This window comes from Kwoniella shivajii, chromosome 3, assembly GCF_035658355.1.
Source record: "Kwoniella shivajii chromosome 3, complete sequence".
Lineage (NCBI taxonomy): Eukaryota > Fungi > Basidiomycota > Tremellomycetes > Tremellales > Cryptococcaceae > Kwoniella > Kwoniella shivajii.
The window spans coordinates 2,033,102-2,048,115 of NC_085910.1; the positions used below are offsets into that span (position 1 = coordinate 2,033,102).

Sequence of the window (15,014 nt, forward strand, 5' to 3'; positions counted from 1 at the left end):
ATTAGTACATATGATATCATATATGATGCAATGTCAGTTGATGAACACATTGACCTGCTCCCTGCCAGCAAGATCATGACCGAGACCAAGAACAATGAGCAGTCACATCCCCCGCTCATGTCTTGCCCATCCCCATGCTGCAGCTAGACCTTGTAAATAATTTGCTTACCCGCTCAAACCTCTGAATTAGTCGTGGAAGCCATGCATGACGCCAAAATACAGATCCTATCCCCTAAAAATCCCCTTCTCTTCACTATCTTCGTTTTTTATTCCTTCGAAAAAAGAAAAAGAAAAAGGGATTTCCCAACAAGTTTCTAACACCGATTAAATGAAACCGATCTATAGCAATGCTCATCAGTAAAGTATCTCAAATGGGGGCAACACAGTGATTGATGAAAACTCACCTTGTTGGCAACCTCAAGAGCGTCGAAGTCGGCGGTCAATCTAACGTAAGCCTTCTTCTTACCGTCGGGTCTGTTGGGATAACAAAGCAAGTAAGCGATGTGTCATGCCTCGATATGTAAAAAGATATGATATGACTTGATATGGTAACTCACCTGATAAGGGTGTTGACCTTGGCGGCATCAACATCGTAGAGTTTTTTAACGGCATCTTTGATGTTTCTCTTGTTTGATTTGATATCAACGATGAAAACGAGGGTGTTGTGTTCTTCGATTTTTTTCATGGCAGATTCGGTGTTAAGAGGATGTTGGATGGTTCTGAATTGATCCATTCGAGGAAGGTGAGGAACGGATTTTCGGGGGTATCGAGGAGCACGAGGTAATCGAAGTGTGTTGGGTCGATGGAAAGAAACTGAAGTTCGTACTTTTCTTACGGCTCCAGAAGATGTTCCTTTGAGTGCTGCTTTTTTAGCTGATTTGGCTTTAGCATCTTGGGGTTTGGCCGAGGCTAAAATAAATTATCATAACAATGTCAGCAAGCACATCGATAGAAATATGGACGACCGATGAGAGTGAGATGATTCGGGTCGGTTTGGCTTGATTTGGTTTGGTTTGGTTTGGTTCAGATTCAATGCAGCCCAGATAACGAATTTGCTTTATCCTTCCGATGTTGACCTTGATCCTCCTCCCCTAATCTAGTTGAACAGAGATCAAAGACATGTCCTTCATCACGCAGAGGCGATAAGAACGACGCTTTCTCGTCCTTCAATGGTCCAGCCAACGTTCCCCAGTATCTCCAAGGTGCTCTTGATATCGCTCTAGACATACACACCATCCATCCATCCAATCCTTGATGTCGATTTCGTGCTTTTCCATGGTCGAGTATCCATAATCTTATGTAGTATCTCGTATCTTCTTCGTGAACCATCCTCAATATCCATTTCTAAAGAGCTATCTTTTCCTGATGAACTGAACCAGAACCAGGCCAAACCTAACCAAACCGGAACCGATTTATCTCTAAAAGGTATACTCACCCTTGTTGGAAGGAGCCATTTTGACGGATTATACCTATTTTTATTTGATTGAACAGATCAGTACGACTCTCTTGTTAAAGCTTGATATTGATATAATGTTGATGTCTGAGAGATGGACTTACAGGCTTGATGGTTGAAGAAAAAGGAGGATCAGTAATGGGCCGCAAAGATGAAAAGACCTCTTTGATCGGTATTGCACAAACAGGCAGGCTGAGCAAAGCAGTGAGTGAGTGGAGTACAGTGGAAGTGAAGCACCAAAGGGGATGCTGCAACCACCATGGAATAAAATCTTCACCATACCAGGAAATCACTTTGAACATGGTTCAGGGTAACACGATTCAATATTGCGTGGCAAAGTAGTAGAAGTAGTAGTAAGAGAGGAAATCATCCTATGGTGAGGGATGTGTAAAGTGCCACACTCATCATACTACTTGACTTGACGGCGTTTCTCATCGAAGTCGGGGATATCTTATCGCCGAAGTTTTCGTCTTTGTATTCATGTCGCGTGCGAACAATGCGGGAGTTTATGGCAATTATCATTGTAAACACCCAATCCTGATGGTTAATCCATCCCAGTATCCTGCTTAGAATCCCATCAGGTAATGATGGATCATATATATGACGCTCAGTGTATCTCGATATCATCCAATAATCATGGTACTCTCTCTTTGTTTCTCCCTCCAATTCAAAAACCAATATGCCGGACTGGATCTTCAGCATGCTCATGTATTCATCCTTTCGAATCATTCACGATTGGGGCGTATACATCACTGACGTGTCTTATGCGTCATCCACACGTCAATGGCAGCAACTCTCACTTCGTCGCTGACTCTGACGTCGATAACGACATATCTGCTACTAATCACCGTGTAAACGTGCGAAAAGCATCCAGGAGTAAACGGCGTTTCAAAGTAAAACAGGAACGATCAAACCGGTTTTCCCCACTTTGAGATATACAAATCCAGACTTTTTTACCCGCAGAAGACGATCGATACACACGAATGAAGGAAGTTCGGTCAAGATTGCTTCCGATTCTTGTGTGTATGATTGAAACGGAGATGTGATGCAGGGAAGAATGACGTCTTACACCACACTTTAACATGTATCAAACCGACATCGAGGATGTTGTTTGTTCTTCGAAGGAACGAAGCTACAAGACCACCCTCAAAAAGAATAGAGAATGTTCGTTGCGAGATGTAGAGCTCCATGACGATGTTCCCCTGTTCACTGACAACATGGACCTCGGAGTGGTATTTCCCGATAAGGAACAAACACCTTCCAAACGTTTAATCTACCTCCTATCGAAAGCTTGGGTCTCTATTTCAGTAAAGAAATGACGATGGGTGGTGAGATGAAGGATTTCAATGACGTGCTTGATGATGGTGATGACGCATGATATCTCAGCCCTCGTGCATGACAGAATAGTCAAAATGGGGATACGATTCCAAAAGGCAAAAGGCAAAGGTATAAATAGTCGTTAAACCTGGTCTTCTTAGAACAACACAACCCCAACTCAAACCAACGAATACCAAAACTACCATCTTCTTTCTCAATCACTTGACTACCAAATCAACAAGATCAACCTCATTCATCATGTACTTTGCTAAACTCGCTTTACTCGCTCTTCCTTTCCTTGGATTGGCAGCCTCCAAACCTATTGCCATCGAAAAGAGGGCTACTGCAGTTGATGTAGTCTCCACTCTCCAAAATGTCATTGTGAGTATCTTCCAGATCATCCACACTCCCGTTCCAATCCTTTCCATTTCGTCTTCTTGTCATAACATCTTTCAATCAATCACGAAGGAGAGTTGACTTGAGACACGATTTTAGGCTGGTCCAATCACCACACTGAAATCATCAGACGTTTCAGCTGCAGATGCTACATCCGCTTTAGTTTCTATCAAATCTGCAATTTCAGTAGCTACTGTATCTATTGGTTCCGCCACTGCCAAGAGAGATTTGGAAGGTCTGGCTTCATCTTTATCATTGGAGAAGAGAGATGATCTATCTATTGTCGGTCAAGTCTTGGCTGAAGTGATCAAGGACATCGTTGTGGCCGTTGAAGGTTTAGCAGATGATCTGAAAGGTCTCCCATTAATCGTAAGTCCTGAAATCCCCGCAGACACTTCTTTACAGACCATTCTGTCGACTTGTGAGATATAAAGAGATTAAAGCTGATTCATGCATCGCGTAGGGAGCACTCATCATTGATATTGATTTCGGACTCAACACGCTTCTTTTAGGCGTCGAACTTGTCCTCGCTGGTGTCATCGAGATCCTCCAAGGCCTTTTGAGTGGAGTTGCAAACCTCTTACAAAACTTGGGTAATGGTCTTCTTGCCGGTGAGTTCTATTTATTCTGATCAAATTCAGGTACTATGTGTATGATTTCTTACGACTAACGATTCATGTATACCTAGGACTTATCTTGGCTTGATTCACTCTCAAGATCGCAGGATGAACACATGTAGCATAACTTTTACTTTTCGTTCCTTACATTTAATCATTTGGTATGAGTAGCAAGGACAGAACTTTGATTGTATATAGTTTTACTTGTGATGCCTTATTGTTATTTTCTGTTTCCATAGCGATAGGTATGGAAATGAGTTTATGCAGCAACGAAGTGAATCTCACGTATTTGGTATTCTTAGGTTTGAAGTCTGGTTTTAACATGTGCAGCTCGACCATCCCTAATTAGCTAGGCAGATGCAGGTGATGAGAAATGATTCTTGAAAATGATCCGGGAACAAGCTACAAATTGCGGAAGCGATCTTTCCTGCGCGGTTTGAAAGGATGAATACAGTCCGAGACAACAAGATCGAATAGCTCACCTGAGTAATCGAGAACCAAGTTGCCACGTCTCTGCTGCAACCTAGCAGATAAGACAATACCACCATATCTTACATCGCACAGCTTAAATCATGGTAATCCTCATCTCGCGAACGACAAGGAACGGTGTAGGCGCTCCGTGCGTGTGAAGGACAAGGGACTTCATCATTTCCCCCCGAAATGTCCCAGAAGGTGTTTCATGTGAGATAACAAAGCGCATCGCACCTAACGTCTCTTCCAGCCCGAATCTGAACATGTACCTTTCGCACACAGCATGATGCATTGTCCATATGTATGACGCTTCATACGTCACCTATCCTCTGAGAAGGAGTGTATCCTGAAGGCAAAGTGACGAACTCTGTAAAGAGATCCTTTGTTTTGTCACTCCACATCGAGAGATGGCTTCATCGTCGGCCAATTATGATGTAATGAAAGATCATCAGTCATCTTCGCACAAACTACATATAAATTGGAATGACATCTACGAAAATACAACACCATAATCGTGTTACAAGATTTTCTGATCACCTTTTTGATTCACAATCCCAGAGATAAGATATACCGAAAATGGATCCTCGAGACTCAGCATTAGATCTTTCTCAGAAGCTCAAAGAACAGATTGTAAGTGTATCCAGTATCCACTCTAACTCTAAGCGCCTTTGATCTGGCGAGGGATCACTATAATACCAGCTTACACCTGAAAATTGTCACGTCAACTTCAGGCTAAACCAGTCGAGATACTTCGCAACCCGGATATAACATACGATGACGCCTCCAACGCTCTTTCTTCCATTCGAAATGCTATAGCTGGAGCCAGTGCCAAATTTCCTTCTGCAGGAGTCAAGCATGATTTATCCCAATTGACCAAACAAGCTGGATCACCACTTGAAGATAAGGATGGTAACGATTTGGATAAAGTGGGAGGTGTTTTAGCGGATGTCATCAAAGATGTCGTTGAAGCTGTTATGAATATCAAAGATGATCTGAAGAAGATGCCTTTGATCGTGAGTATTTCCATCTCATTCACTCAGGTAGTGTTCTTGGAAAGTATTGCATCATCAACATCATCGGGTACACAGAGTGATGATCGATGAATGAAGTAGCTAACCGTAGTCGTCATATAGGGCTCACTCATACTTGAGATTGACACGGGCCTCAATACACTCTTGGTAGGTCTTCAACTTGTCCTTTCGGGAGTCGTCGAAGTCCTCAGAGGTCTTCTTTCCGGTGTATCGGGTTTACTCCAAAATCTCGGTAACGGATTGACTTTTGGTAAGTCCCAAATTGAATTTTTCCATCGCGATCTCATCAGTGTCAGTAAGCTCGCTGATCAGTCTCGCGTGTATGTCAGGTCTCATCTTTGGGTAGGTCCAATCACAGACCAGCATGGTCTATATCGTCCTTTGCTCTGTAATCATGGTACTTCTGTTCTTACTGTTCTATGCACTTTATACGAATATACGATCACAAAGTACAATTTGTTATCAGATATCTAACTTTTTTCTGGTAAATCTCCACGTGCTCCATGTTTTTGGTTGGTATCGTATGGTGACTCGCTGTTTTTTCTATTTTTACCCTGAATTCATAGGGGGGGGGGGATATCGTCATCGGCGTGGCAGATCATAAACAAATCAAGTTTGCAGTGGGAAAAAAAAGAGAGAGGATATGAGGAGGAGAACAGAATCAGAGTGACAGAGTACATTCCCGTATGCATGACAAATATGAAGCGAAGAGAGCAAGAAGTAGAGCATTTGATCGACAACAGGTATGAATGCGATGACATGCATATGAAATCATGACAACGCAGCATGTAAAGATAGAGCCGAATGAATGTACGCTGCTGGCAGAAAACTTAACCGCTCCGGCCGATTAATACCTTTTTTTTGTAATTAACAAGTCATTCTTTTCAACTGAAAACCCTTATATTCACATTTCATTGAATTCACTTGTATTATCATCATTTAAATCCATTCTATCAACTTGTTCTATCTCAATCTCATTCACAGGTAGATATCATTGATCTGAAAGATATAGATATATAATTATAGTTAGTCAACGAAGAAGCTAGGATACAGATCTACCCAACGGATTATTACGACATCCCACAACTAACTAGATTCAGTAGCGAAACTCCGCTTTAGTAACCAAACTCACCCCTTTTCAATCTCTTTCCTTCAATTTAAACTTCTCCCGACTTCCATCCGTATATCCCCATCAATCCCCATCTTGATCTTCATCAATCTTACATCAAGCAGTAATACATCATGGTAAGTCATTGTTCCCCAGCTGGACGATGCTTAGAGCTGCTGTGTGAAAATACGAAGAATGGAGTTGGGTTACTGAATGGCTTGTTTGAATGACGCGTCGAAATTGGATGAATAACGAAAAATGCGATGCTGACTCATTAAACTGCACCTCACCTCCCTCCTCTCACAAATCTTCTGGATGACGACCACCACGAACGATGATATCGCTGTTGGACAATAGGGTCAAACACTTTCTGAACCAGGTCAGTTGTGATTCTATCTCCGATGCAAAGATTAAGTAATGCTGATATCTGCGTTATCACTTGACTCCACTCTTCTTCGATTGTTACCATCCCTTTGTTCCCTCACACGACCTGTCTGAAAATACACTTTTCCTCAAACTTTATCGCATTGATTATACACTGAACAATGGAAAACTTCCCCAATGGATGAATGCGTTATAATACCCAGTCACTGAGAAGCACACCACTTCTGTCATTAGAGGAAAGAAGTATTGGGTAGGGTTATCTGACATGCAAGGATGGCGTATCAGTGAGTCTGTGATTTTCACATCAATACTCTTTCTTACCGATAGCCTCCCGGCCTTCATGTAATTGATTGTTTATCGACTAATTTCGTTCTGCTGTACTACAAATTCTTCAGGTATGGAAGATGCTCATTCAGTACACCTCTTTTTACCCCCTACCGATTCATCAAAAACGATCACACCGTCACCTGATATCCCTCAACAACCTGCAGGATCGACAGTAACGAATGATAACGATGAGGAAGATGAAGAAGATGCTCATGCTCTGTTCGGTGTATTCGATGGTCATGGTGGATCATCAGTTGCTAAATATACAGGAACCACATTACATACCAGATTAGCTGGATCAGATGCTTATAGTGAGTGTTCCCTGTCTTTTCCACAATTTTGGTGTAGTGAACTCGTCCACTTATTGAGAAATGTCCGAAACGAGAATCGAGAACGGGGACTGACCGTTCAAATCACCAACTATAGAAAATGGAGAATTCGAAGTCGCACTCAAGCAAACATTCTTGAAAACAGATGAAGATCTTAGAGCAGACCCAAATTTCTTCAATGACCCTTCAGGATGTACCGCTGTTGTTGGATTAATAACAAAAGATGGTCGGATCATTGTTGCCAACTCTGGAGACTCCCGATCGGTGTTAGGGTACAAAGGTGAAGCAAAAGCCATGTCTTATGATCATAAACCTACCAACAAGGAGGAAACTGCCCGTATCACATCCGCAGGAGGATTCGTAGAATTTGGTCGGGTAAACGGTAATCTCGCCTTGTCTAGAGCTATTGGTGATTTCGAATTCAAGCAAAACTATTCTCTTGCTCCTGAAAAACAAATCGTCACCGCCGATCCTGAAATTATCACCCACAAACTTGACGGAGAGGAAGAGTTCTTGGTATTGGCCTGTGACGGTGAGTTCATACCATATCACACGAAGTTTAGGGCCTGAAAGCATCGCTGACGATTCGACTTTAGGTATTTGGGATTGTCTATCGTCTCAACAAGTTGTTGATTTCACCCGACGAGCTATTGCCAATGGTGACGAGCTCGGCAAAATTGCAGAGGATATGATGGTCAAATGTCTTGCTACCGACTCAGAAACAGGAGGTATCGGGTGTGATAACATGACTGTTGTGATTGTTGCTCTATTGAATGGACGAACACCCGAAGAATGGCAAGAATGGGTCAAAGGACGAGTGGATAAGAAATGTAAGTTGTTAACTATTTGCTTTAGCTGCTACACCACATCACCACCCTGACGCTCGCTGTATCAGTTGGTTACGATACCCCTGCATCTGTTCCCGACATCTTTGGCCAAAATCAAGCTAGTACCACCGGTGGTAATGCACTTTCAAGTTCCGGTTTCAGAGTGGCAGGTGCCGGTGGATTAGCAAATATTGCTTCCATCCTTGGCGCCTCAGGAATCACCTTCCGACCAGCTTACGACAGCGACGACGACGAGGACGAGATTCAAATAATCGGAGAAGAGGGAAAAGGGATCGATACCAGTGCGGACAAACCTGATACAGGTTTGATTGATAATAAGGGGGTAGAAGGGAAAACCAAACCCAAGAATGTAACTGATGAGATTGTGAGTAGTGATGCTTAACATCCCTCAGCCTCGCTTGTTCTGTTTCAATAATTGTAGAAATGATATGAATTAAAGGTTGACCTATTTTTTTCTGATCTTGTTGTTTTCTTTTATTTTCAGGATGACGATAAAGCCGAAGCTGCGTTGAACACTGAAAGTAAGAAAGGTTCTGTAGAATTACTAGATGAGGATGGTGATTCAGCTATGGATTCAGGGGATGAATCTGATTCAACTACAACAGGATCCACTCCAGCTGGAACAGAAACACAAGCTGGAACAGGATCATCATCAACGCAAAAAACATCAGCAGCGAAATCCATCAATACATCAAATTCTCCACCTTCACCTATCCCACCTAGTTTCTCTTCTATAGGATCACCCACTGTACCAACACCTCAAGCATTACAAAGGACTTCACATCCCAAAAAAATTGAACAGATCAAATCTGATCCCCAAGGCGACAAACCTTCAGATGCTGTAAAAGTGGAAGGGTTAATGGATACAAGTGAAAATCCATTAAAACTTTAAACTTTGACCAAGTTGTAAATACTGGCGTGCTACGGAGTTTGGATGCAGGTGGTAAATCAGTCTCGGAGCTGGGTTTGGAAAGTGGGTTCGGGTCGAGGGGTCTTTGAAGTGAAGTCAGGTGAAGAAAACAATGTATAAAGAAAAGATAATTCGTGTGATTAGAGAAAAGTAGTCCGGTTCGTAGTCTGTGTTCGGTTCTCTCGTCAGATAGCTTATCCTCTTCTGTCAAAATCTCTCGTGGAGATATTAATTTATAGTATATATCCTCATTCTTCATTCCATATGCGATGATCGAAGGCATAGTAAGGATAGTTTCCAAGATTAATCAACAATCCTTATCATTTTTGTTCATAACATTTATATACCCTTAAATTCTGCTTTTCATTTCTCTCCATTCATTTATCCAACAGTTTTTAGTGAAGAGGCTAGGGGCAATGCATTGTATCACCATCTGCAGATGAAACCTGACTTAATTCAAAGTTTTTAATAGTCGGGACAATCTCCTGCTCACAAGTCAAATGAGCTAGAAGTGCTGGCAACTTGGCAAATTCCAAATCATGAAAGTTGGTGCTGCCTATACACCAAGCACCACCCATGGTCCTGAAAAGGAAAAGAGAATATCACCTTATCATAGCAGGATGGTTATAGATTTGACCTTTGGGAAAATGCGATGCGGGTGCAGAGACCGCTCCCCGCTTACAAGGAAAGTGGATTCTGTGGCTTACGAGAAGTGGTATCGATACGTTACGAAGTCAAAAGAAGGATGCATAGTGCACGTATCGAAGGCGAAATTGTTTCACTTGTATCAACGCTTAGAAGCCCATTGAGCTTCCCTAACCCACTCCTGATAGGTCAAAGTGTAAGTCTCTTTTTTTCGTCCCATGAAAATCTTCGCTTGGCAACACTATCCATTCGCGTTGTGTATCAGCCGAATTATCACGCGGCAATGACAACGCATGACGGACAGGACTCACTCTATCTCTATCTCTGATATCACTGCAAGGCGCATCTGGACACGCTTTGGGGCCTGGTATAAACAGACAGCCAGGTAAATTTAGTACATGTTAGTTCGACGTTGGCCAGACAACTCGCTAGAGCAAACTCCAAGGCTCTACGGTCTAGAGCAAGACTGCGACGGTCGTCATCAGAACCCCTTGAGGTTTGAATAAAGGGGACGTTCGTTGACATTGCTTGAGGTGATGATGAGTGATAAGATGCTTCACTGCCACTTTCTTTCAAAGTAACTTCAGAGACAAAGAAAGGCAAGCATTTACGGTAGAGTACACCGGCGACCGAGTTTTTTTTTTAAATTCGTCAATAGCGAAAAAGGCTGCCGTGTTACTCGGAGAACTAGTGGGACATTTCATCTACATATGTACTCGTATGGTGCTGATGACATCTTGTATAACGTGCAGATGTAGTCTAAATATGGCCGTAGGGGGATGGGAAGGGAAGGGGAAGGGAAGGGGAGTTTACGTTGTTTGTTCGGGTATTGCTGGTGTCCGAATTAACCGGGATATTTTGCACATGCAGTTTACGAGTACAACAATTCAGTCAATTCAACTGGATTCGTAGTCACCACCCCCCCCCCGCCCCCTCTTGTACAGAGTAGTAAGTGGTGAATATCAGTTACAGTTGCATTCACTCTTTAGTATCGGTTTGAAATCAGTCCGATCTGAATAGTGCAAACGTGTATTGCTACTCACGGTCAATCACAATCACAATCAACAACAACAAACATCCTTTCGCTATTTCCCCTGCAGCTATTCGCTTCATCCCATATCCTGTATCCCAATCAAGCAGTGACCGATCATCAGCGTAGGACCACCTCTTCCTCATTATTATAGCTAGGATATCAATCGGACCATTGTTAACTGTACAAGATATCTTGATCGATCAAAATGCCATTTGTCAATTACCCAGACGACCTAAATCTTAATAGGCTCAGTGCGGTAAGTCCATCATCCTTAAATTGACATCGAGCGTTGTCTTAATGAAATGTTCTTCTGTATTTTGCAGCCCATAGCTGGCACTAAGGCTGAAGGTCAAAGTGGTAAGCTGGATCTTTCATCATAATCGACTCTAGAGATGCTGACCAAGGGGCTGGCTCATAATGTAGAGATATATACATGTGGTTAGTGTTTCTCTCTTCAGGGGTGAAATATTGTCGTCAGCTGATCACCACATTTTCAGCTATCTGGACTAAAGAATGGTATGCATCTCTTCCTAATGAGCCGACAACACTCTTCGAATTATTCGAACAATGTAAGTTGTCTTTTCCCCCTCTCTTATAGAGATTATGTCATCAAGTTCGATATCCGACTGATTTTCGAAAATCGTGGAAATAGCTGTTGCGAGACATCCTTCGAGAGCCTTATTCCTTCGTCGAGCATTACTTCCATCCTCACCCGCCGCTCCATCTTCTGCAACTCAAGAACCTACTTATTCCCGTACACTAGTACCCACAACATACGAAGAGATCCAAACTCGGAGATCAAATTTAGGTTCAGCTTTATTAGCTCTGGAAAGACAAGGTAGATTACAATCTTCCATATCCAATAATGGCGCTAGTCCACCCGAAATCACTCATCCTGGTGTACCATATTACGGCAATTCCAACAAAGCCAAAGGTGGTTCGAGAAGAGGTTGGGCGGTTGGAATTTGGAGTAAAAATAGGGAGGAATGGCAAATTATCGATTTAGCTTGTCAAGCTTATGGTTTAGTCGGAGTCAGTTTCTATGAAACCTTAGGTCCAGATGTAGCTCAATACATGTACGCACAATCATCTCTCCTCTCACTCCACTAAAGCGCTTGTTTTCTGATGATGGTCCATCTGCTGATGTTTGATGTACGATACAGTACAAATCATTGTCCAATTTCAATCACTTTCGCATCTTCCAATCATCTTGCTTCCATACTCAAAATGGCTCCTAAATGCCCTTCTTTGAGGATCGTCGTTTCGATGGATCCCCTTGCACCATCTGAACATAATCTGCTTTCTCAATGGGCAGCAAGTATCGGTATTGAGCTTATGACCATGGACGAACTTGAGAAATGGGGTTCCACCAATGAGATTTACTTGGAACCCGGACCTGTTAAGGGTGATCAGAATGATCTCCAATTAGACAGAGAACGAATAGCTACTATCTCCTATACCAGCGGAACTACCGGTGAGTAAATACAATTATCACGATGCTACTGCAAAGTCAATGTGCGACTGAAACTAACCGGGAATCACTCGACCTTTCTAGGTGATCCAAAAGGTGTCGTATTGACCAACAAAAACTTGACTTACGCCGTTCGATCAAATGTTCTCGGTTCAAACGAAGCTATTACAGGTGGACAAGAATGGAAATATCTCTCTTACCTTCCTCTGAGTCACATGTGAGTGCATCCAGCTAAACCCGAGTCGTCACTTTATGCTAATTACCTCGACTTCCGGCAGCTATGAGGTATGCTATATTTCACTTCTTTGATCGTCTTTTCGTAATCCTTGATCGATTCAAACTAGTTTAAGCTGATACCAAAATCAATAGCGTTTCTTACACTTCGTGGTCATTTATGGAGACGGTACTATCGCTTTCACAACTGGAGATGTCACCAAATTACTCGAAGACGCTCAGATAATCCAACCCAAGTTCATGGCTGGTGTGCCTAGGGTATTCAACAGGTAGGTATTCAACGTTTCGTTCCCATCTGAGTGTTGTAGGCCCAAGTACATCATTGGTATAGTGTACTAGTCAACACACAATATTGCAGTCAAGACTTACACTGACATGCTATTGCGCAGAATCCACGCCGCCGTGAAGACCCAAATGGATGCTGGAGGGCTCAAAGGTGCTTTACTTAAAAAAGCCGTCGATGCCAAATTACACAATTGGCGAACAACTGGAAGCGTGACTCATCCGCTATACGATGCTTTAGTTTTCAGAAAGGTGAGTCAATATCTTACATGCGTCGTACTGGGAAGAGCGAAGTGCGCAGAAAATCGCTGATTCGCCCTCATGCAGATTCGAGCTTTATTGGGTGGTCAATTAGTCTACATGTGCTCCGGAGCTGCGCCACTAACTTCAGACGTCCATGAAATGCTAAAGATCTGTTTCGGATGTGAGGTTGTACAAGGTGTAAGTCAATTGTACCTTTCTCTATATGATGTTTGCTGATGTATTTGACACAGTATGGAATGACAGAGGTATGTTCGCATTTTGAGTCTACTTTATCAAGACAATAGCTAACGCACAAGACAGACGATCGGAACCTGCACCAAAGGGTACGTTGACTCCTGTTGGTTTTCCGAATTTCGCTAATGTGATGGCTCTCGATACAGCATTGGCCAGGACGTTCGAGCTGTCGGTACAGTCGGTTACATACAACCTTGTAACGATGTCAAGCTCGTCGAAGTAGCTGAAATGGGGGTGAGTAGCTCAATCTGCTTTCTAAAATAGCTTCATTTGTCTGATCGCCCTGTTCATCATAGTACACAAGCAATGACAAACCTAATCCGCGAGGAGAGTGAGTATCAACCTGTTTTACTTGATAATGACCGGTGTGTGCTCTAACCTGATTATTATTTTTATCCATCCCCAGAATCTGCCTCAAAGGATACAACATCACACCTGGATACTTGCACAATCCCAAAGCTACGGAAGAGACTATCGATACAGACGGTTGGTTCCACACTGGAGAGTGAGTAGAGCTGCCCAATTCGTCAATAGCACGCGTAGCAGATGCAGAAGCTGACATTCGTTCCCACGTAGTATTGGCGAAGTTGATGTTTATGGTCATTTGAAGATCGTTGATAGGGTGAAGAATGTGATCAAATTGAGTCAAGGGTATGTTTCGTCCACTGATCCTCCTGAATGATGTTACGATACCACGTCCTCCCAATTTCAATACACTCCAGCTAATTAACAAGATGATCTTAGTGAATACGTCGCTCTAGAAAAGCTCGAATCACTTTACGCTCTTGATCCCCTTTTCGCCTCTTTGTTGGTTCATGGCGACTCTACTCGATCCAGCATCGTGGCTATAGCAGTGCTTGATCCTATTCAAGCTGCATCTGTCATTTCCAGTTCTTTAGGGAAGAATCTCAAACCCGAAGATCTCACTGCACTCGAATCCGCTGTTGCCGATAAGAAAGTCAGAAAAGCTGTATTGAAGAGATTGGCCAGAAGAGCCAAAGAACATAAGTTAAACGGGTGAGTACTTACTCTCGGAAGCCTTTCACGATTTGATGTGTTCCGCGCTTGTTCCGTACATACCGAGCAAGTACAGGGACTGACAAGCGCAATGACTAGATTTGAAACCATCAAAGGTGTTCATCTGACTTTGGCTCCTTTCCCTGACGAAGTTATGACTCCAACCTTGAAAATCAAGAGGTGAGTATGACAGGTCCAACCTTGCTCCATCCCTCTTGCGGGGATACACGTTGTGTCAGAAATCATAATACAGACAGTGACATCGATACTAATCAACATCTTGGGGTCAACAGGAATGTCGCAGCTAAGAAGTACAGTAAAGAGATTGAAGAAGCATATCAAGAAGCAGAAAATCCGGATAGCGCTCAATCGAAAATCTGATGCCGAAATTTGACCAGAGACAATGTTCATTGTGAAGCGTTGAAATGGCCGTAACGAGGTGGAGAAGGTGATTAGGTGTAATCTAAAATGCAATAGTTTGGGTGGTTATGTAATTTTCTGGTTGATGTTGTTTCAATTTCACTTAATAACAACTTATGCAATTATTTGATCTTCTCCTTGGGACAAGCTACAGTTGACTGACCGGTCTGTTTTACCTGACGATGCAATGAGCCCGAGGTTCTTTAGATCGATGATCTGCATA

General features: G+C 42.7%; 5 protein-coding genes across 5 annotated transcripts; 4 read left to right on the forward strand and 1 right to left on the reverse strand.

Annotated features, from left to right (window-relative positions):
* Positions 1-324: 324 nt before the first annotated feature.
* Positions 325-1,454, reverse strand: IL334_002942 (60S ribosomal protein L25; the record flags this gene model as incomplete). Its single annotated transcript, XM_062934680.1, has 4 exons — positions 325-339; positions 405-474; positions 558-909; positions 1,436-1,454. The coding sequence occupies 4 exons, from the start codon at positions 1,452-1,454 to the stop codon at positions 325-327; spliced, it is 456 nt and encodes a 151-aa protein (XP_062790731.1).
* A 1,574-nt stretch (positions 1,455-3,028) lies between these two features.
* IL334_002943 (uncharacterized protein) lies at positions 3,029-3,871 on the forward strand (the record flags this gene model as incomplete). The annotated part of the gene is made up of 4 exons (XM_062934681.1): positions 3,029-3,151; positions 3,266-3,535; positions 3,630-3,777; positions 3,855-3,871. 4 exons carry the CDS (start codon positions 3,029-3,031, stop codon positions 3,869-3,871), a joined length of 558 nt encoding a protein of 185 aa, XP_062790732.1.
* A 959-nt stretch (positions 3,872-4,830) lies between these two features.
* Positions 4,831-5,631, forward strand: IL334_002944 (uncharacterized protein; the record flags this gene model as incomplete). The annotated part of the gene is made up of 4 exons (XM_062934682.1): positions 4,831-4,884; positions 4,986-5,267; positions 5,388-5,535; positions 5,615-5,631. The coding sequence occupies 4 exons, from the start codon at positions 4,831-4,833 to the stop codon at positions 5,629-5,631; spliced, it is 501 nt and encodes a 166-aa protein (XP_062790733.1).
* A 1,411-nt stretch (positions 5,632-7,042) lies between these two features.
* IL334_002945 (uncharacterized protein) lies at positions 7,043-9,173 on the forward strand (the record flags this gene model as incomplete). Its single annotated transcript, XM_062934683.1, has 6 exons — positions 7,043-7,061; positions 7,173-7,415; positions 7,531-7,965; positions 8,030-8,263; positions 8,329-8,645; positions 8,766-9,173. 6 exons carry the CDS (start codon positions 7,043-7,045, stop codon positions 9,171-9,173), a joined length of 1,656 nt encoding a protein of 551 aa, XP_062790734.1.
* Positions 9,174-11,074: 1,901 nt separating this feature from the next.
* On the forward strand, positions 11,075-14,752 carry IL334_002946 (uncharacterized protein; the record flags this gene model as incomplete). The annotated part of the gene is made up of 19 exons (XM_062934684.1): positions 11,075-11,125; positions 11,193-11,226; positions 11,367-11,438; positions 11,522-11,945; positions 12,033-12,343; positions 12,425-12,557; positions 12,619-12,625; positions 12,710-12,843; positions 12,964-13,108; positions 13,184-13,297; positions 13,351-13,365; positions 13,421-13,443; positions 13,501-13,588; positions 13,651-13,685; positions 13,761-13,859; positions 13,931-14,005; positions 14,099-14,371; positions 14,471-14,551; positions 14,665-14,752. The coding sequence occupies 19 exons, from the start codon at positions 11,075-11,077 to the stop codon at positions 14,750-14,752; spliced, it is 2,202 nt and encodes a 733-aa protein (XP_062790735.1).
* Between the last annotated feature and the right edge of the window lie 262 nt (positions 14,753-15,014).